Consider the following 24,741-nt stretch of genomic DNA (forward strand, 5'->3'; position numbering starts at 1 on the left):
CACGAAAAGTAATAAATCGTCCCGTGTCTGACATTGTGAGAATAAACCTTACTTCTTATATTGATAATAGTCTACTGTCGATGGTTACTATCTTTGTCCGTCTTTAAAGAAACCAATTATAGAAAGCATGATGTGACAGACAATGCTTACCATATACGGGCATAATTTATTTGTACACTCATTGAGAGGCACCGCCATCTCTCAATAAATACTAGACCTTATTGATACACACTGACAAGTCTCTGTAGCAAAACGTTCGTTTTACAGTTTTATCGCTATGTATATATGCTGATAACAGCCAGACCACGTGACCACCGTCAGATCGGCATTTCTCGCAGCGAGAACGTGCCTAAGAACTAATCCACGCTTATAGGAAATAATAATAGTATCAATAAATTAATCAAGCTTATCTATGTCCGATATTAATCGACGACAACGCCACATCGAGCGGTTGCGCTTGCAACCGACGCAATTCAAGTGCTCGCGAATCCAGAGGCGAGTAATAAGTGTTTGTTCGCCGTTAATAACAGTGTTGCCAGTGGTCGGTCGACATTGTTCCGCGTGTACGCAGCATGCGGGCATAATTGTTCGTAATCCAATGGTAAAAGATGGCCATAAACATTGATTGTCGGAAATGTCCAAGTGGACGACCGACGCGAGCGCCTCTAGCGAACGCGAAGAGTAATTATACGATTGATGTTGCCAGCAGCAATAAAACAATAAAAAAATAACAGTGTAAATTTATTATTTACGTACATCTAAAATAGCCATTTTAATAATGCAAACAATTGCAGTTCAATTAATTTTACCAGCTTTATTAACAATTAATAGTAATTAAATTGATTTTACCCTAAATAAAGTAAGCTATTTTCAATAATTAATAAAAAGGTGATAATACATATGTATAATTATCAGGCAAAGAACATGTTAACGACACTTTTCAATGAAAGCCAAATATATAATTTAAAGCAAGACTTTGACATCCTGGTTTCTCAATGTTTTTCCTTTCTCGAGAAATGAGAATTTTTGCTTCTAGATTTTCTTGAAAATTCTCGAAAAATTTTGATAAGTAAAAAAAATATGTAATTGTAGTAAAGCAGTATATTATTGCATCTAGATATCTTTATATTAGTGGTGAACAGAAAACTGTATGATCGTTGAAGAGAACAAACGAATAATCGAACAGATCGATCTATTTCGATTTATTACAGAGCGACAAGTTACAAAGGAATTTTGGGCTCCCATATTTATAACCAAAACCCGAATCGTAGAGATAATTTTTAGTAACAGATGTTTCTATTTTAATTTTTTTATATTTTGAGCAAGTTAAAGATAAACAAAAACATTTTAGGATGATGAAAAAAAGAAATTTAAATTGAATGGCGTAACTTTTCCGGAAAATCCCCATACATTTTTGCAATCTGCCGTCTTTCACGCGGAGCAGTTTATTATAATCCGAGTATTATTGTAATTTTTAGATTGCCAAAGCAAAGATAAGGCCGATTAAAATAGTAGAGAAAATCATAACACTATTGCTATTTAAATAGAAAAAAAAACCTTTTTAAACATCTGGCACGGGCACACCCTTGTTTATGCAACGGTTATTATATATCCAAAAATATTCGTGCAAATTTAATTTTTAACAAAAAAATTGTTATTGATTCTCATTTAATTTTGCAAATTTTTTTGTTGGCAAAAATATTGATTTTGCATTTTTCTCGAAAAAACCCACCAGTTTAACTGCATGACATTTAGCTCTAAAGGTTCACACAATTGCTTTAGTACGAGAAACATTTTGTTCTGTTGTATGAATGTGTAGAAGAAATATACGAGACCAGAATATTTTAGGTTATGTCATGAATGACCATCATAAAAATATCGTTTGATATTTTTAATTAAATATATTCCTATAAATATTTAATAATTGTTTAATGGTCTTCACCTACCATTGATCAGTAAACATTACATAATTATATCAGCTATAGTTTTGGAATTAATTAAAATTTTCTCGTCAAAAATAGATATGTTTATAATATGTACATATATATTTTTAATATATGTGTGTACATACATATATCAAAGATTATAAATACATACTATTATTTGTAGCATTACACTAATAATACGCTATAAATATTTACAGTGCATTTTCCTACTATAATAATCAAATTTAATATTTAATGAATTTATATTGTATAATATAAAAGTGTATAGTCGTTAGGTTTTGTATACACAATATAGTCATAGTTATTTGAAAACACTAATAAATCAAACAAACCATTGACCTAAATAAACAAACCGCAAAATAAAGCGCCACGAGCTTCCGAAACTTATAATTCGCAAAAGACACGAGCTTTCGCATTGTTAGAGATAATTTATGACACTAGCATAAAAATGACAGTAGTTTTTCGTAAATAAATTATAATATATTAAACACGCGATAATCTAATAAAGCGGATATACATTACGAAATATGATACGGTGACCCATCGCCTCGATCCCCAGAGATTTATGGGAACGAAGGGTGAAAACTCGTTGACTTTGGCACTATATTCGCTGAGGGTTGTGATGTTTAATTAAATGCTATAATATATTACGGACTCACCTTCGAATCGACGTTCGTCAAGCAATTTTCCAGATGAAACTGCCATTCCAGAGACCTCAGATATAGATGGTGCCAGCGGCATTCGAGAGCACGGGCAGCTTCTTCGGATGGACCGTGACGACAAAGTCTCACGACTGAGCTCACAATCCGACCCTGCCACTGTACTTCCCGTTGCAATACCTAAACAAAATACAAAAAATATATTAAAAATAATGAAAAATATTTTCGTACATAATGATACGAATTGGTATTCAAGCTCAACACTTTTGTAAAGCTTGGCTTTGATAGAATATAAAAGGATTTGTGTATAAAAGGAACTAAGATGAGAAGTCGTTAACACAACAATTAGCCAAATTCGTAGATTTTTATTTAAAAACTATTTAAATTCTGATCAAATATATTTATTAAAAACATGTAAAGAAATCAGCTCGAGTATTATATTTAGTAACCGGAATTTCAAAATTGTATAATTGATATATAAATTAGTATAAAATTTATGATTAAAAATTTGGATGAAAAGTGTAGATAAATTAAAGTCAAAAGCAATAATATGAATAGTTCTTATTATTATTAGGTTAATAAAACCGGCAATTTGTCGGTGACTCACTATGGCAGATAACCACAGCTATCCGACGGGTGCGTATGCAGGACGTCAATTATATTTACTTTTTTTTTTTTTTTAATTATATATTGATATGTCAATCATTTTCAAATATATGTTGACTTTAAACATCCGAAACTGTGAGGATATAGCCCACAGCCAGACAATAAAACGACTGTACCATGTAAAGTTGTTTAACGAATTTATGAAGGTGTCTTTCGAAAGACACGTCCAGCAGTCAGTCGTTGGTCTCAGATGATTTATTGGATGCTTTGCATGGTCTCGTTATAACGGGAAAGTAACGACGAAATTATCGACGATCGCGAGGGTCAGATGGAACAACGGGCAATATTACTTTCTACGGCGGTGGTGGCGCTTTTAAAAAGAAATAAAGATGAAGATAATAGATAAGAAAGAGCCGGGCGGCCGACACGTGAAAGTCATCGAGAATCGCGGGAATATTCCTAGGCCGCGCGATACGCGTAATCGATTGTCTTGTGAGAGCAGTGATGTTTTATGGTAAGAAAATTTAAAAAATGTTGATTGAATCAAACGTAAATATACCTGTGATTTATGCTACATTTACATACATAAATCAGAAAAAAGTACACAAATATAACCTTAGTTAATGAGGAAAAAATAAAGTCGTAATATTTTTTTCATGTAGTACAAACATTCATTCCATACATGACAGCACAAAAAGCGTTAATTTAAAACCCTTCGTTAACATTTTTATTCCAATGAGCCACGTACGGGGCCCAATCGCATTGCGACCGTATTACCAAGCCAACTCAAGGTACGAAATAATATTACAAGATTATTTAAGTATATATGTAGTTATCTATGTAGAAATGTTTAAAAGTATAACCACTTGAATATGAGTCAAAAGCCCTTAACAAGTATTTAACATTTATTTTTTAATTCTAAAAATAGATGGCATTGAGGTGACGTATCACGCAAATCACTTTGGCACATAAACGGTTAAGTATCAGAGGACAATAAGGATAGATTATACACGTCTCATGGTACTACCTGTAATAATATACCGTACAATTTTTTTTATAAAAGTCGATAACACAAGATAGAACTAACGTTAATAAATTAAATGTTATGAATATACTATTAAATATCTCTAATGAAAGTTTTTTACTTATTCGACCTATGAACTGTTGAAAAAATATATCATAACATAAACAATAACATAATATTTATCTTAAAATACTTTTACGTTTGATATTTTTGAATGAGCATTGTATTTATTGATAATTATTAAGTTACATTCTATCAATCAATTTATATGTTTATACATTTTATTAGATAAAATAATAAACTTTGGACCTACTCATAAATAACTTGTTAATGCTTTTACTACATTTACGTTTTGTTCGTATAATATTATAATTGACGGTATAATAATCGAGTTAATAAATTGCTACATTATTCGCTGTGGGCAATCTGGAAAATAGAAAATCCAATAATTGAGAGATTAACGACCACGGACATGTTTCCGTTGAGCTTACGCTATATATTATCATTATGTTTAATCAAAATCTTCTCTTTATTAACATTTTGTAACGATACGGGTAATTTATTTTGCTTTTTAATAAAACTGAAAAGCAACAGAGGATTTCGTGAAACTCATTATAACCACTGACAATGAATATAATGGAACAAGTGTTGAGAAATACTGCAATTCATATCAACGATTCACATTTTGGTTCAACTCGAATAATTAAAATGACTCACTATGATGGACCATTGTTGAGATAAGCAGATTCACAGCGCATTCCAAAACCAGGTAATATATTCCTCTAATTATCCTCTCGCACATTATTGCATAACGATAATTGTACCCTTCGTTCATCACAAATTCATAAATTCGATTGTTTGTTCTCTGGCGATTGAATATTTTATAAGCGAAACGTGTCATTAATGGTCCCCGCATATAAGCGCATGCAAACACATTAAATTCCCCCTAAGAAATAATTTGAACCACTTCAAGTCTATTCAATATAGAGAAACTTTAGTTACGATGGGGAATCGAATGCGGGAGGTAGTATTACACAAGAGTGATGGATCGATAGGAAATTTTATGGGATCGTTATAACTCAAAACCCACATATTGAAAAGTAGGGTTGTTAATAGATAATCAAAAGAAATAATAATTGTTACCATGAATATCATTCATAATGGAATGATTGATTTTTTTATGGGCTAGGATAATTTACTTTTTTCGTGTGGGTTTTGTACATAAATTGGACGTAAGTAAAATTTACAGTAGGCATATCACATCCAAAAAACGGGCGTCATCCTGAAGAGTGGAGATGAAATCATCGTTTTAATTTAGAATGGTAACTAACATCACGCAAGGTCAAAGACATGAGGACTGTGGATTATTTTGACCGCTCATACCGGGTGAGAATCGCCAAAATAAAAAAAATGGAAATGAATCAACACATAAAAAACGAGCAATAATAAGTATTATTTTAATAGAAAATGAAAAATGGTTTTGAGTTATGTATGCATATTCAATGTCCTCCTCCTTTGACCTTGAACTACAAAAATGTCCGAGGTAACTTTTTTTAACTCCCGCAGCATCCCTAAATTTACAAAAAATTCTCCATTAAAAAATTAACTTTTAAATATAAAAAAAAACAGATACTTTGAAATATCATTAGGGTTGCTATGGTTGTTATAAATAACATAGATATAAAAATAAAATTCACAAACATCAGGGAAGGGGGTTTATGCGGCACATCAAAGGAAAATGTGTTTTTAGAGTTAGTGCAATTTCAAAATATTCCATTACAAATCAATATGAACGAATATTTTCGAATATTTTGACAATATTCGAATAACGAATAGCTAAAAAATGGTCGAATATATATTTGGTATTCGAATACTTGGATTCGAGTCTCTAATCTTAAGGGATTGCGGGTCAATACTAATTTGATTAGGTTTAGAGGGACAATACATAATAAATACTATTTCCTATACTTTTCAAGTGTATTGAATTTTATGAAGGTGTCCTTTATTTCCTTAAAACTTTGCTACGGTTATTCTAATTATGTTATTATTCAAGTCGGTTTCTTTATCTTGGCAAATTTTTTGGACTCATCAACGAGATATGATTGAAGATTGAGAATGTATAATATTATATACATATATTCTTATTGTTTACTTATTTTTTATACATAGTTGATCTTAACCCAAGATCTCGGTCTTTAGTTGCGAGTCAAAGGTCGCTTTACACTTTCATCTCAAACATTCAGCGAAGACTGATCGCGCGTGTCTCTCGTTCGACACATTTCAAGATCTATGCAATAAGATTATTCCCACAAAAATACCATACAATATAATATAATAGTCGGATACGAGCATGCCATATAGTAAATTATATATACACATGCTTGCGGTTAAAATATTTATTTCTTTCTCCAACTATCGGATTCGCATCTCGTGGGAATGCAATCGATATATGGTTCGATATTGAATTCCTCGTACAATCGGTTTAATTTCCGCGGTCGCACAAAGCACACACGCCCCGAGGCCGATTTTTAATTGGTTCAATTTCGGTCTATGGGCAAATAGTCGAAATTAGATTGGAAACCAATGATATGCCTCATATAAAATATATACGCATATACGCAAGTGAATAGAAAGTCCATTACAATAGTCTGCATGGTTTAATTTACCAGAATATGATGTACATATCTTATTCTTCCTAGACTTATGAATCCTGTACTGACATAATAGTTATTATACATAAGCAATATAAACTCTAGATTAAATCCAAAATTTAATACAAATAATTTTGAAACTCATGAGCTGTATGATTATATGAGTATGTATGTTTTGATAAGGTGTGCGGATCAAGTACGTTAAAAATGATTTATTTGATAATTTTTAAATATTCTATTTAATCTTCCTAGTGATCTATAGAATATAATTAAATAAATGTCAGAAGGCGATGTCCGATTTATTGATACAATTTATCTGCTTGATGCTGTTCTTCAAGAGACGCTAAGATGATTGAATGAAAATTATTGGTCCATGGCAAGCATCTCGATGCCGTCGGAGCGTGCAATTTGTACACACTTGGTAGCGGTGCGGTTGTCATCCGTCGGTTTTCTCTTGCATTCTGCGGATTTTCAGTGAAATCGAGAACAAGCGACATCGATAAACACAGTCACGAAATCGAGAGGCAATATGTAGAGATTAACAATGGAGACAACGTGGTTGTGTTCAGCAGTTGTGTTTAGCAAGCACTCCTGCCGTTAAACTAATGAACATGTTACCTTCCGATGTGCTATTAACACTCTAATTGGAAATATTGGTATTGCGATTCAAAATATAATATATATAGCTATTGTGCTTTTAAAAGTAGCGCAGAAACATGTTAAATAATTTAAATTAAAGCTGTGATTTAAAAATAAAATGATTTTTAATACATCATTGTATAAAACTTGAAGAAAAAAATAAACTTGCTTATTTTCAGTTTTGATAAATATGCAGATTCTAAACAATAGATATTAATTATCCTGCTGAAACAATAATTATTCTAGTATAATTTTTTTAACTGGCACAAATCTCAAAGGCCCAATTTTTTAATTTTCAAGAGCACTGTTCAAATTTATGTTGCAGAAAACAATTTATTCATTGTAGACTTTAGTATTTTAAAAAAATAACTCAAAAAACTGTTGCGTTTGACTCCCCTGGCACTCGCAAAATCAAAGACATTATTCACGCGCGTGTCGCAATAAGAACATAGGGAACGTGCTTTTGTTTACAAACTAAATACAAGATCATTTAATACATAAAAAATGGAAGGAAAAGTTTGATTTGCTGATTTCGTTAAACTCACATAATACAGTTGCAAGAACATAACCTCAAGTGTTGTATGGGTGCCCAGTCTCCTATAACGTAGTACATATTCCTATAATGAAGTCCCAATCTTTACGATAGCGTAAAGATAAGGGGGGGGGGTTGACTGTATATGTATGGACGTTGGACTGTAAAGAGTTAATTTTAAATAACAAAGAAGCAGTCACATAAAAATAAAAATAAAACATCTTGTAATCGTTAAATTTCCCTAATTTACTCGTAGTTCAGAGTTAATGGATTTTTAAATTTTATAGAATATTGAATTTTCTAATCTCTACAATCAATTTAAATAATTTTTAATATTAAATCTCTTAAAAAAAATTATTACAATGATATTATTTATTCAATCCGAGTTATTGTTATTATAATAAAAAACGCTTTTTGTATTTTATTAATTAAAATTAAAATTCTTTATAAAATTAAAATTATAATTTAAGAATCAATTGTAGAGAAAAACTTTAATAAGTAAATGAAAAATAGTTTTATATAATATATTTAGATACGTTTATAAAAAAAGTACAGAAAGATTATACATAATATGTACACAACACTGATAATAAAGTCCACGTCAACAACAACTGAATGAGTCTTTTCGGCTGTAGGAATAATTAAAATAAAACTTTAATTTTAAAACATGTTATATTAGTTTTTAAATTAAAATAAATATTTTTATTGCTAACATATAGTATGAAAATGTACTCATTATTCAAAATATATTTATTGATTTTTCATAGCTTAACTCTACTGAGAATTCATTCGTATTTCAGACAAAAATATCGAATTTATTTACTTCACGATAATTACACTCAGTCAGGATGTAGATGAGATCACTGGCACTCAAACGTTTTCGTGCTGCCATAATACAATTAGAAGTACAAAATACAATTTAACTTTACACCCTTCGTTCGTGTAATATTACAAGCCGTATCCGTTGAAAAAAAACATCGTAAAGCGTGTATTTGAAAGCATCAGGGTATACAGAATCCATACTAACCCATTTATCCACATACATATATCCACATACAGATATGGATATTGAATAACGTTTTAAGCATAGTAGTATATCAATAACTTAATATTCTTACCCATTTAAGCGCAGTTTTACAAATATTGACATTAAATAAATCACGAAAAATTTTTGCGTGACAGGAAAACGACGATTCCAATGACATGACATTGTTTTTAAATAATAAAAAATCAAACAAAACGACCAATTGTCATAACGATAATCAGTACAATGCTGTTAACATCAACAGAAAAACTGCAAGCATCTTATCTATACGTTTTATTTTAAAATAAAATTATCTGATTATAAATATAACATAGATATCATTGCATTATTACATTGAAATTTAGCAATATCAAATCAGCGGTATTATGTGGATAAAGTCACGTTTGCAGTAAGAAACAAGTTTCAAAAACTATTAACACATTAATTTAATGTATGAATCGATCGTACACGATAAGCTTGCAATTTTACCATTTTATGAAACTAATCTAAACCTATCTTAAGGTAACTATCATTGATTCAACGTTCACCAGTCGCATCGCTATTAATTTCCCTCGACTCGCACTAAATAATAAACTAGTTACAACAATTTGTTCCATCGTCAAGATTCAATTCGCTGGTAGAAACTATTACAGACGTTTATACACATATATAATGCGAGAATGACGTGGCGATAGTGTCAAAGGTACATACGAAAGTGGCAGTGCCGTTTTACGATATCAATAAAAAGTGACAGGCTGATTGCTGGATTGCTCAGTTACCTACCACGTCTTTCATTTGTCAAGAGACAGAAACCATTATCTACTGTATGGTGCGTTAAGTTTAACATCATTAAATATAACGCCGCAGATCCGTATGGTGGCATGGCGGTGCCTACAGAGAAAGTGTTTTAATCTGCGGTGCGATCTCGAAGCGTGAAAAATTCGCCGACTTTCATACGTGTATGTATATCGAAACAGATGCGATTATATTACATATCAGTGCCAATTAGTTATTACTGCAAGTGTGAAATCTATTTAAACCATTAAATATAATTACGCGCGGTAACCGTGAATTAGGATAAAAGATATTCTCTCTACAGCACACGTGGGCAACCTGCGAGTCCAAAACTATTGTATAATATATAAGTTATCAACTCGGCCTTTTTATTTTAATAAATGTCATTTACACAAATCATACTCAATGAATATTTTTTAAAAAGTAAAGGGTTACCTCAGAAGTCAAGTATTGCTAATAGATAATGTTTATTTTCGTTCAGCTTATTGATAACGAACGACGGTCTTATGGATGCAAAATTACCGCTTAATACAAGTTTAATTTAGCCCATGGACCATAGCTTTACCGTGCTGGTCTTTTCAAAACTCTTGCCGAGGAAGATAATGGCTTGATCAATTTCCGAAAAAAAATTTGATGACATTGGATGCTATACATGAAATAACACAAGCTTGGTCAAAACTAAAGCCAGTAACACTTGCTTGATCATGGAGAAAGATTCTTCCTAACGTATAAATATCGACCGGGACTTCGTTATAGGAATACAACGTTATAGGGGACTAGGCACCCATATAAAATTTGATATTAGGCAGCCTTCCTCCTGGGGAGGAAGGGCTGCCTCACAATATTTCCACTGTTATAATAAGTTTAAGTTATAATAAACAAATCGAGAGTCTACTGTGATTTGTACGTTTATTATAACTGAATTAAAGAACCTTCCTTTAATTAAAGCGTCATCGTCCAATAATAGAAGCTCTTATTATCAACGAGATTATATTTTTTTAGTTGAAAATATAATAAAAGTGACACTTCAAACATAATCGCCTAAACGCGTTCGATAGTACAATCTGAACGACTTTATCTCGCTGATAAAAATCGATCTTCTCTAATTATACGCGCGTCGATTCAATACGTTTTATTATAAAATAAGACTAGAAAATAGAGTGGCAGTACATGAACCTTTAAATAAGACATTTGATTTCATTTCATACATTTGAATTTTGAGGTATTTAGATACCCCATTAAATCAATCAAACTATACTAAATAGTAAATTTTCTGTTATAGCTGGAGGTGATAAAATATACGACTAATGACAGACATATTGAAAAGGCAGGAAACCGAAGGAGGTATCAAAACCGGATTAAGTGTCTGATCCCGGCTTCTGTTACCCTTGATCTCATCGTGGGTAACGGCGATTCGCAATTAATCCGAATAATTAAGGCTTACAGTGGACGTCATTCCGAGTAACATGAATGGAAGTCAACGCTTATAGAACGAGTACATAGTTACACATACTACTGGATGGATAAACTTTTTGCCTATTTCTAGAACGCTTTGTGCGTGTGCGACTCGCCATGTGTCAGACGTCGGGTGATAAGATAAAGTCTATATATAGTCATGGGTGTACGCATGTTTCATGATGAATAGTTGTGTTCATGATATGTTGGACATATGTGTGGGTTCGTAATAAGTTGCATAGTTGCTTCACACAACATGCGGGATTAAAAGGATCTGTTAAAAATCCATTTCAAGTTATCATGCTACACAAAAATATAAATCTAGAAAAGCTAAATATTTGAATTAATAAATTAAACCACAGTTATTGTTATATCGATATATAAATGCTGCTATTAAAATTTTGGTTTCTTATACATTTTAAAATTACATTTTCATTGACCTATCAACAAAAATAATACACACAAGACAATCTATGAAAAAAATTCTATAACTAAGCTATTTCCTCAGAAAACGGCAAAGTACATTAAAACTGTTTGTCCAATATTAGAAACATACAGAAACGCAATCAGAATAATAAATATTTTATTAATCGTTAAATACGTATATGTAAAAATAATTAACGTTATATTGATAGATCAGCATATATTAATATACATACATACACACATATAAATGTCTGATTTTTTAAAATACAATATTAATCTCACGCCTTATAATCGATTAGACGGATTTTAAAGTATGTTATTATAAAGTACAACTATATTTCATTAGTTCATAAATCTTTAGGGCTAGGTATATTTTATATTATATTATATATGTACATATGTATAATAATATATTTTCAGTTAATTTATAATACTTATATAAGCAATTCGTTGATTTTTCATTTATAGTGTAATGGAGAATATATAAAAGAAACGTGTATATAGAGATTAATATCACCATCCGTCATTTCTTATATAATTAAAAAAATATATGATTAAAACTGTTCTTTATGATTACGACAATAATTAAATTCTAACTATTGAGCCTTGGTATTAATTAAAAAGTTTAAGGTATAATCACATTATAAATGGTAGATAAATTCGAAGGTTATGCCGAATTTATTGTGTATAAATTGGATTTTTATGTAGTTTTACGCTATTTTTATTCATATGATGACGAAGCGACTGACTGGAAAATTTGCATATATTAAATACAAGGTTCAAAAATACGCCAAATAGGAATACAAAAAAATAAGCAATTTATTAACAAAATTTAACAACATTGAAAACAACTAATTAATTATTGTTTACTAGTATAAATTTTTATATAAAATATATTTTAAAATTATTAGTATACTTATGCCTTTTTTAAGGTATATGTAACAGCGAATGTGTATTATCAGTAAAATTATATTTTTACTGGTGTTTCAGTGAAATTATATCTATATACAAGCTAAAATATAATTTTAGTGATTAAATTATATGCTGCTATATGAAACTCAATTTGACAATTTCAGAATTTGCGGTTTAAATCCAAACATAAGCGAAGTAAATCTAAGCCTTACTTAACCTAATGAAAGTTCTAAAACTAACCATAGTTTTTAAACTTTCATTAGGTTTGGGTTTAGTTGGCGTCACAAGGGTACACGAACACCCGTTTCTTAACAAATACAGTTTTACTGATAATGAGCAGTAAAATTGTTAATCAATTGTTTGATACATTTTACCTGGCTAAGTAGTGAAGTTATATTTATACTAGTAAAAAATAACATTATTATTATACAATATATTATTTTAGTGTACGTCTTCAGTTAGCTCACAAAACAAAACTCAGTTAACTCGCAAACTAAAATCAAAATACTAAAATAGTATTCAGCACAGACAATACACTATAATTGGCAAACAATCTAAGAAATCTTGAGAGAAAATTAGCTCATAGAATTTTAACGCAATTTCTAATTATTGTACAGTTGCGTGTGCGATAAAATTAAATTTAAAATAAAGTGTTTAAACAATTTCTCAAGCGGTTAAAACGATATTATAGAAAGAATGTTCCTAATAAATATACCACATAAATTTTCTGATATTTTATATCATATGTATTAATTCAGTAAATATAAACGGGAAGAGGCCAAAAGATTACATAAATGTAATATATAATTAATGTTAAGATCCATATTAAGCAAAGGCATATATATTACAAAAATATATATAAAAAAATTGTGTAGAATAGTAGAAAAAATCTTATAATTAAATATCAAGTAGAATAAAGCTATAAACACGTAAATGGCAATTATGTACATTAAAATGGATAAACCTCATCAATACGTCCGCCAATTGTTAGTAGTACTCGGATGAAAATTTGGAAGAATCAATAATATTCAACAGTTGAAAAGTGGAATAACTATATCCCCTGGAGATTTGTAAGCTCATTATCTTTCACGTGAACTTAAGCGCTGGTAATTATGTAGTACCAAAAAAAAGTTTTTCTATATTCTGCAAGTCATATAAAACACCGCCTTAAAAAAATGCTTTACCAGATATGTACATAGACGCGACTCTAGGGTTTCTTGTCTGATAGGAATGCTTAGTAATTATAATCTCTCATATAAATACATGTTAGGTATCTCAGAAATATCTATCAAAAAGAATTTAGTAATATTATTTGGCAATCAAATCATATATATTTGATGACCAAGATATCTGAATAGCTGAGAGCAAATCGTATTGTCATAAAAGAATCTATTATATATTCTTTATAATTATGCTAATAGAATTTGAATCAGTTTGAAATATAACATATGTATATTATACTAAATTCAATAATTTAATCGATTATTACATCAAGGGATTAAAATAGATAAGGGAATGGTGCCAAACAAAAAAGAAAACTAATCCTTAACATGCCCGGGCATCAGCATTCTTTCACGGATCGTCTAAAATTTTACATGCCGAATTTAGTACGCGTTCCGGCTATTTTCCGTTAAGAAATTAACCTATTAACTACCCGCGGGCCTCCATAATACACATAGTTTCCTCAGTCAACACATAATCAGATAATCGTTGAATAATTATATTCTTCACGGATTAAAGAGCGCTTAGGGCTTATTCTAAAGTTACCGATAATGGCACTGGGGCGTCCTATTGACCTAAATGCGAGTGGTGCAACCAATACATAACATATAATTGTGTGAGAAAATACGTCAAATTGTAAAATTCGACACGTATCTACAGCCTCCATAAATCTAGCCACATTTCCATGCGTCCCACGCGAAACCTCCTTTCTCTAAAATATTCTATGTCTTCTTCGTCAACCGAGTGGGCGATCAGTGAGATGTTCTCTAACGAACCGCACACGAAGCTCGAGAGAAGAAGCTTCGGAGCTTTCAAGCAGTTAATTAATTAATTAAACTATCGTCTCTTGTATAATTGTATAATATATACCAATCGTTAAAGTGGAAAATATGTTATCCTGCTTCTTATGTTTTATGGCATATTCAATTCGTTACCAATTCAAACCAGAAGCAATAAAATGCAATCGCTATTGGTGTATCGTAAAATTTAGTAGTTTTCGATACACAGAACGAATAATTGGCGCTAGTAAAAGTAGCCCGAGTAACGGATTTGATTCGATTATAATAAAATTTTGTAAGAGGAATTTATTGCAATAAATAATTTCTGGTAAAAAATGTTAAAACTCGGATGCATTAAATTACAGAACAACATGGACCAAAAGTACTGATAATCGTGAATTTAAAACACAACAAGCAGTGGTCAGTTAAAAGTGTATCTGAAAATCTTAATATTTCTAGAAATCAAATTTATAATGCCCTTAAATATTTTGAAAAATATTAAATATGTGAAAACGTCTTTCACAACAGAAATGCAAAAAAACCTCTGTGCGTTTGGATCGAAAAATAATAAGAATTTATAAAAAAAAATCCACTTAAAACCACTGTGGAAATAAGAAAGGAAATGCATACTTGGCATGGAGGTGATATTAAAGAAAATTGTGTGAAGCACAAGTTTTTTTTTCGTCAAAAAAAAAACAATTGATAAAACAAGTTATTTTGCCAAAAATCACATTAATTGGACAATCTCAGACTAGAAGACTATTTTGTGGTGAGTGTAAATTTAATAGAATAGGCTTTGATGGAAGGCGATATGTGAGACGATTTGTGAATGAAGAGTTTAACCCAAGATATACCATAAAAACAATTAAGTATGGGGTTGTATGTCTCGGCGTGGTGTTGGGCCCATACATTTAATGGAGGAATTAGAAGCCAGAAAGTTTATGTGGATCTTTTGAAACGCATAATGTTACCATTTGCTAAGGAAAACCTATTAAAATATGTTTTTTTCAACAGAACAATGACCTGAAGCTCAAAAAAGTAAGGAAAAAAGTGGTTCAAAGACAATACTATTGATGTTTTGTAGTGGCAATCGTGCAACCCAGACTTAAATCCAATTAAGCATTTATATAAGATTAGAGACAAAAAAATTACAAATTTTAAAGAACTTCACAAACTTGTAAAACATAAACGTGAGTTGATTCCAGCAGCAAAATTTCAGTCAATGCCAAGCCGTTGTAATTTTTATTGACAAAAGGTTAGCCTAGAGGTAAATTTTTATTTTCATTTTATTTCGTTATTATTTTTTTAGGTATATTATAATTTTTTGATTAGAGGCGATTATAGTTACCAATGTTATTGATTTAATTTCATTTAAAAAATAATTATTTAAATATTTTTATTTGTGTTTATATATATTACTTGTAAAATAAAGAAAAAAATGGTGTTTCACAATATGTTTGCGAATGTCCTTTTCATTTGACTGCTTTAACTGTTTCAGTGTTATCTGACTTTTTTATTACAAATCAGATGGTATTACAGATGTCCATTATACAAACAATAATAAGCATTTTGAAAAAATAAAAATAGTGCAAACCTAAAATAGATAAGCATGATACCAAATATTTTTTTCCAGCTCCTCATAGCTGTCGCCAAAAACATCCTGTGTTTAGCAAGCTGGTAGAGAATCTGAATCGCCTGTTCAAGAGGAGCGTTCTCAAGTAATGACGTCCTGGCCGCAACGGGCAAAAATAAAAAACGCGTTTGCGAAGGCAAGGGTCACCAAACCACGGCTCGAGCGCCGCATGCGGCTCTTGTGCAAAATGCGTGCGCCTCTTTTTTTTTATCTAAATTCACTATTTTTAACAAAAAATTAGCAAATTGTAATTTTTTTTAAATTTTAAAAACAAAACAAAAATTATCTCTTCAAACAGTGAGCGGTAGAACTATTAAATTGTCTCTACTTATAACCCCACCCAACAAGTCGAAGATCATATGTAAGATAATAATGTAAGTATGCATAATTTGCTATATTTGAAAATCATATATAAAAAATTATATACTTAGTAATATGCATTTGAATTTAAAATTGGGTTCAGAATAAATTAGTCTAACCTAAATTGATTCAGATTTTAATTTATAAGACTATTCGTAGAATATATTGCAGTCTCCATCCTATATCCCAATATTTTTTTCTTATTTATAAAGAATATACAAATAGTATTTTAAAGAGGATAATTAAAGCACAATAGTATTTAGTGTTTCAGTTTGTCATACAATTAAATTAATTAAAATGAAACCTATTGTGTCACGCTTTGCGATACTTTCAATATAGTATCATCAATATAAATCCAATCCAGCATATTATATGTAACCCATCCATCAAATTAACTGTTACACACAATACCGATCCATGCATGCATCTAGCCCGATAATTAACCTCGATTGTCTATTAGATAGAACATTACATCACCTAATAGACAAAAGGCACAAAACAAAACGAACAAATTAACGGTCAGTAGCTGTACATACACGTTCATCATCATCATCATCATTTAAATAGCAAACTAGATCTAAATTACAAATTGTTATGCACGATGAACGGCAAAAGCTCCGGTATGGATTTTCGGCCATTGAAGTGTCAATTAAACCGGTGTCCACTTCCTGAAAACTTATTGTACTTATACAGTACACGGGGCGCACCGCCCGACAACCCTGTAATTAGGCACACGTTCCACCGGAGCACAAACACGCGATCCGGTCGTTACCAGATCTGGTAGAACCCTTACGACACAACATTTGCATACATAATAGAGGAGGAATTTCGCGGAAAGCTCGCTCGTACTAAACGAGCCATTAGGGCATCATTGGATAGGAAATGCGGATAGAATTTTATGATGCAATTCCTTCATGGGAACTAATTATTGCGAGAAGTTTTACAATCGCTGTGAAGTTTATTGTATATTATAAATTTGAATTTCTTGTATAATATATAAGATTGCATATTCGCTGGTATGTTTTAGAACAATCGTTGCCTCACAAAATTTGTGATGATTCATGGTTACGATATGATTGGATGAACAATACGTCAATTTGGAATAAATAATTATGATAAGAAAAAATATAGCCACTAGAGACCGTAGTTATACGCTCGTTGATTATAATTTAACAAAAGTGTCGGAAGTATAAAAAATAAAAATAAAAATAAAAAATAATTTTAATGTAGGTTATTTTTCTATTTGAGATGAATATGTTATGATAGTAACTCCTACAATTTTTATAAAACAGAATATGCAAATTTTGTTTTTAAAATTTCGATTGAAATTCATTAAATTATAGTGCCCCAATATAATGATGTCGAAGAAAAGGAAACTAAGGTAGGTGCGGGCATTAAGGCCTAGCTAAGGGAGATTTGAAATAAAATAAAAACTATATATCGAAATCAACTAATTTTAATGTAAAGTATACCTATAGATACATTACTATAAAATAAAAACAAAAAATGGCAACTTTTGCCGTAAACAAAAACAAAATTAAACATTTTGTAAAACTCTATCTTTAGGCCTTATTATACTATGGTCGGGTAATAAGGCCTAAGGCTTTAACATACTATAATAATCAAAATATGCATCTTATATTTGGTAATTATGATCAATAATCATAGATATGCATTATTCATGCATGAATTCTTAAAAAAGCAACAAATTCCGTTGATTAACAGCCATCAGGACACTCAAAAGTGTCCGTATCATCTGCTGACAAACCAACGCACTCCTCGTGATACCACTTGCCGCATTTAGCACATTGCCTCATATCTGCCATCTTATCCTCTTCACAACCATGACAATACCAGCTCACTTGTTTCTGCTTAGTACCACTTCTACCTTTGAGATTCGACGTCTTTATTATATTCTTTTCTTCTTTGTTTTTGTCAAACATATTTTTAGTGACTGGAGTTCCCCTATAATTTAAGGCTTTTCTCCTAACGATTGGTGTTTTTTCAGTATTTTTGACTGGTGTAGGCATAAGCTGCTTAAATACTGTTCTTTTTATTTCAGCGAGAGGCACATGATCTTCATCATCGTCCGAACTAGAACTACCGTAAACCATAGGGTAAAACCTTCCAGGACGTTTGTTTGGGGTTTGACCAATTAATTCTTCTTCAATTCTTGATGTTGATGGTCCCGATGTTGGTGGCCTAGGGTAGACGAGATATGGCGAATTTTCTTTGTTAACATCGTCAGATACAGGAGGAGCTGGTGCCTCTGTCAGTAAAGATGGTGCAAAAGCTGTTTCTGGAATAGCCTGTGGATTCAATGGATACAAACCAGTTGCCCTGAAGCCGCTTATAATGTTATTATGGGTCATAGATTTCGACCACACATTTGAGAGAATAATATTAAATCTTGCCTTAGTGAGTTTTTTATCTGGGTTTTGTTCCATAAATGTTATAACTTCAGCATCCCAATGGTGCTCAAATGATCGAAAGACGGCTTTATCAAGCGGTTGGAGTTCATGAGTGGTGTTTGATGGTAAACAGTATAATGATATATCGAGTGAATCGGCAACTTCAACTATGGATAGGTCTAGGTGACAGGCTGCTCCATCAAATATTAAAAGGCACTTTCCTGTACTTTTGTACCGGGCTAAGTGTTTCAAGAAATCCTTGAAAAGTTCATTGGTCATATAACCCTTTGTAGATTTTTGAACTAATGTTCCCGGTGGAATGTTGTCATATAACTCTGGTTTCAGTCGTTTACCTTTGAAAATGATCATTGGTGGTATTGCAATGCCAAGTGCATTTATACATCCGGCGATTGTGACACTTTCAGCGTGTTCTGAAGACTGTAAGTGCACTCTTTTAGCTCCTTTCTTTGCTAAAACAGTTTGCTGATGATGGATCGTTAGACGGCAACCTTTCTCATCCATATTGTAAATTCTTTCAGGATGACTTTTCAAGTCCAAATTATCATAAACTTCACTCAGTCGCTTGAAGTGATCATCAACAATAAATTTATTAAGCTTTTGAGCTCTGGCAGGGTTTATGAATTGAGCTTTTCTTCTAGATATTTCTGGATGTCTTTTCATGAATGCATTAAACCAATCTTTACCAGCAACTTTATGAGATGGGTTGAACTTATGATTGATGTTATTAAGTTCGCAAAATTTAAAGACCAAGCGTCGGAGAATCAGTGGTGTCACAGGCAATCCAATTTCAGCGAACCTTATGATTCTGCTTACAAGTTCAGTTTCCTGGTCGTCACTGAGTATGGATTTTCGACCTAGTGTTTTTTTTAAACTGCCGGTCTGAAGATGATTTCTAACGGTTCTTCTGGGTACTTTATACCTCTCAGCAGCTTTATAGGTACTCAGTATTCCTCTTTCTACCGCTCGAACAGCCGACACCAAGTCATTTTCAGACCACAATGCTCGTTTGGGAGGCATTGTGATTGCTGTCACTAAAAAAAAACAATAAACAGTTGTCATTACTTTTTATAACACTCCTTGCATTTTAAAAAATATACTAACTAAAGCTGTGATATTGATACAAAAAGGAGGATAATAAGGCCTACGATCAAATTTTGTAGGCCTTAATAACCACCGACAACATGTGTAAAGAAAAATAAAAATAATATGATTCGGATCATGATATTATAATTTAAACTTCTAAGGTCATAAAAGTATGAAATGATAGAAATCTATAAAGTAAAATAACATAATTATGTGAAATATTTCAAAAAATACTTACGTTTGTAACGGACGATTTTTTGTTATTCGTGTTGCGCAACCGCTTCCCACAATGAACGACGACGCACTGGCGAAATCGCGCGAGCTATCCTGTCGTGACACGTTTGAAGGGCCATCTTTGAGTGTTAGCTACTTATGTTTGTAACCTTGAGTGATTTAAACAAGCTTAAATTGGATTTTTATTACTTAGGCCTTATTACCCGACAGGCTTTATTACCCGAACCTACCTTAGACGCCGAGTGACGCATATTTAATGAGCAGTGGTCAATTCGTTATTTTTTGTGAAAAACAAAGCCAAATACATATGCCTAATTTGCAATGAATTCTAATTGGATTCTAATCGGAATAAATATTTTCAAGTATCTGGCATAGACCCACCCTTTCTTATGCTGCGGTATATAAAATACAACAGTTGGAAACCATTTAAAAATATTCGTACAAAAATTATTTTTTAGCAACAAAGAATTTCAAAATATGATTTGTGGTTCATATTTAAATTTTACTGTGGATCGCTGCTTCAAAATAAAGAACTAAATTTGAATAAAAAACACATCGGCAATTTTTTTAAATGTATTATTATGGTACACCTTGTTTTTTATACACTCACATTTTTATTTTTTATTTATATGCCTTTGTTTTGAAGACGTTAACGTGCACTAATCAATTCAAACAGATGCTACATATTTTTTAGCTTAGGGTTTTGAGTAAAAATACTGGGTATAAATCATACACTAAAATGAAGAACTATGAATGTATATAATAATATGAAAATTTAATAAAAAGTACGAATAGATTTTATCAACCAAAAACAGTAAAAAAGCTTTTTGTGTAATATCGTGATTAATGACATATTTCCACATAATAATGATACAAAATAATAGCACACATTTTCTACCATAATATCATTTCAATCGTACAAATATAACGTTTATTTAACGTATGATATAGAATCGTGCGGCATGTCAACGCACCGTCGTGAACTCTCACGTTATTATTTACGGTACCTTTTGGTAAAATTTCCGTAATTTTTAGTAAAGTACATTAGAAAACGTAGGAAAACTATACCAACGTTTGCTCACGCCATTCGTAAATTACCTACGCACTTTTAGCGTTGTTCTGTGCCGTGAAAAATTCACAACAACCAATTTCGCCAGACGGATTTTCACATCCGACAGATTTGTAAGATTGATCTCTTAGTTACGCTTTCGTAAAATTTAATACGAGGTCGAAACGCACAAAACGAAAAAACAACAATATAAGTATTGAATTTGTGATATTTTATAGCATTTTCAGAAATACTTTTAAGTGCAAAAAACAGTTAAAAGTTAAAAAAAATATAAGTATATGTAACATTTACATACTTTTAAGTAAAATGCAATATTGGTCATTAAATATTTATCTTTTTTATTATTTGTTTATGCAACATATCATATAAAATAATATTATAAAATAATTTATTTAAATTTCATTTAATATTAACATCAAAAAGCATTAATATAATAGATTAAACATATTATTACTTAAAATACAACTCAATTACAGAGTACTATAATAGGATTGGATTCATTCAATTCAGTATTCAAATACAAACATGCAGCCTTATCTTAAGTTAAAATTTAAACACACGATCTTAATTTGATTTAATTGTATATATTTAACACAATGGAATAATAAAGTATTTCAACCTACTTGGATCTAAGCCCAGAATCGTATTTTTTCTTCAATAGAACAATACGGTATAATTAGATTTCTCTAAGGGTTAAATGGTTAAAAGAACGCCGACCCACACGGATTCGTCAAAGGCACTAAATAAGATACACATTAATTTAATTGAATTCGAACAAGCAGTGTTTATATGCAATAAAGTCCGTTTCCTTATACAATTGCGTTAACGAAAAGTACATACATAAGTAAGATGATAAAGAAATAGCAGGAGGTCTTTGTTTTAATACTATAAGCTACACACAACTATCGATTCAATCAACTTCTATGGACCCTTGGGGTCAACGGTACAAGTTTCCCATAAATCAGACATGCGGCTGAATCCTTGAACGTTTACAAAAGGTACTCAATTCATATAGCGATGATAACTGATTACTTTTTAATTAAAAATATATTTTAACGTTAACGTTAAGAACGCCTGAGGCCATGTAGCAATTACATTATTATTATATTTTCAAGTTACAAGAATACTTTCTTACATAATGGCATACGTGTAACAAGAGAATGATTTATCATAATCACTTTATTATTGAGTTTCTAAAATATAAAAAAAATATTTGTGTATAAAAATATACGAGGATAAATTATAAAACAATCAATTTTGTATGGACGTTTTTATGGAGAGACAAACGAACGATCGAGCGCAAAACCTGAAGGCGATTTTTTTTTTATTTGCAGTATTTGATATATGAGGAATATAATAAATTATTAAACGATAGCATTATATCAAATGTAATATGAAGCATGCCCTTTTTAAGCATTTAACGTTGCGGGAACGACCATTAAAAGCATATAAATTATATAGGACAAAATGATAAGCTTTTGAAAACGACAGACAGAACGGAATCGCGTGTAAAGGTCTCAAATTATACCGAAACGATAAAATGACGTGATCCGACAGAGAACCTACGCGTTTTTTATAAGAGAAAAAAATTCGTACCAACGTTTTGTCAGTCAACAACCTTAAAGAAGGATAAAAACGCTGTGATTAATTGCTTAGGTACATGACGAAATGGTCTGAGGGGAAAAAACATTTGTACACGCACTCATCACATAAAAATACTATTATATTTTCATGGTTGTTTAATTGAGTATTATTGTGACGATGGATATTATGGCCTATGATGATAAAAAACATTACGCAAAACTCGTTCATATTTAACACCTTCTACAGTGCTAGATAATTATTATTTAATTGTGTGAAAATACTAAACAAGTAGTACACAACACGCAATCATATTTTTTTTATGAAATAATTCAATTATTTTACCTTACTGCGATGGGCCAATTTAAACCATATATTTTAAGGAGCGCATCCTCACCTGTAACAAAAATTAAATTTAAATTAATCAAAAGATAATATAAAACATAACATACATATTTGACTAAAAACGCAACACTAATTAATTGAAGACATTAAGAAAATTACTACTGTCGCGTCGGTATTTTAATGAAGCATAATTATATGAATGCACTGTACCAGAAGTACCCAACCTATGGTTTCGTTTCTGTTTAACAACCTCTCTTCTTTGCTTAATACCAATTGGCAACTAAAATTTATTAAACCAAAGATATCAACAAGCCACGTGCACTGAAAATAGCAATAAACAGCTAAAAAAATATCTAGAAACCCTATAGTTATTCACGAAATTCTAAAAAAAACATTTAGATGTCAGAGTTAGTCCATTAAAAATCCAGGAGACGACGTAACTAATATATCAAATTGTAGTAGACTATTTTCTATGAGTGCGAGGCTTAAAAAATAGGAACACTTATACAATACGTATATTGTATTTTTAAGTATACATTTATTTCATTTAGATTACCAAAAAATATTTAACCCTAAGAACTCGAGATAACTACATATACTTCTCAAACAATCAGTGCATTAACACCATCGCAAATTACTGCAATTTGTCACCCTCGTGCCATTAAGCTTGCATTCGTGACGAGCTTTCATAATTTTCGCTGCACAAGTCGCGTGCATCATCATCCACTCATCTCCAATTACCGAGTCCGAGATAACTGGCGTATTATATAATATTTAGCGATAAGGACACGTTATCGGATGGTTATGTGTAGATAGTAATAATTTTCTTTTAGCTGTAGATTCAATGAGGCGGAGGCGTGCGTCCGTTCATAAATAACCAAAGACTAGACTCATACGTGGGCAGGCAGGGCGATTGTGTATATGAAATTACTACAAACAGGACTATATGCATACGTACTCACATGGGTACATATAAATAAATCGTAATGTGCCACTTTGAATTCCTTTTGTTAACAACAACGCCGAATCGGCGATGGTATCTCAATGGGATGGCTATGACGAGGAGGTTATCCGAAAATCATATATCATAGACTATGGTAATACAACGAATAAATAGTGACGTTTATGATGCTTAAGTTAGGATATATTATATGGTTATATAATCTATGGTCAAAAAAATACGAATCTGTTTGGATTCAAAGTATAAGGTTGGGTGATTATGGGAACAAACAACTGCCATCCCTTTTTTAAACAAAAAAATAAGTCACTAAATATTATCTATAATTTTAAAATTCAATTTTCACATTAATTGTGATTTTAATTACTGAAAAATAT

The 24,741-nt window shown here is 31.2% G+C and overlaps 1 protein-coding gene across 5 annotated transcripts in view; it reads right to left on the minus strand.

The window, feature by feature from the left end:
• The window catches only part of klar (klarsicht), a 210,741-nt gene that overhangs the window by 44,263 nt on the left and 141,737 nt on the right, over positions 1-24,741 (minus strand). For all 5 annotated transcript variants that reach the window (XM_088193582.1, XM_088193584.1, XM_088193583.1 and 2 more), the window contains one exon: positions 2,606-2,785. In XM_088193582.1, coding sequence (XP_088049708.1) covers positions 2,606-2,785 — 180 coding nt within the window. The remainder of the gene's footprint in view (positions 1-2,605; positions 2,786-24,741) is intronic.

Source organism: Plectrocnemia conspersa, unplaced genomic scaffold, assembly GCF_051122295.1.
Source record: "Plectrocnemia conspersa isolate PC_06_02 unplaced genomic scaffold, ASM5112229v1 ptg000009l, whole genome shotgun sequence".
NCBI classification, from domain to species: domain Eukaryota; kingdom Metazoa; phylum Arthropoda; class Insecta; order Trichoptera; family Polycentropodidae; genus Plectrocnemia; species Plectrocnemia conspersa.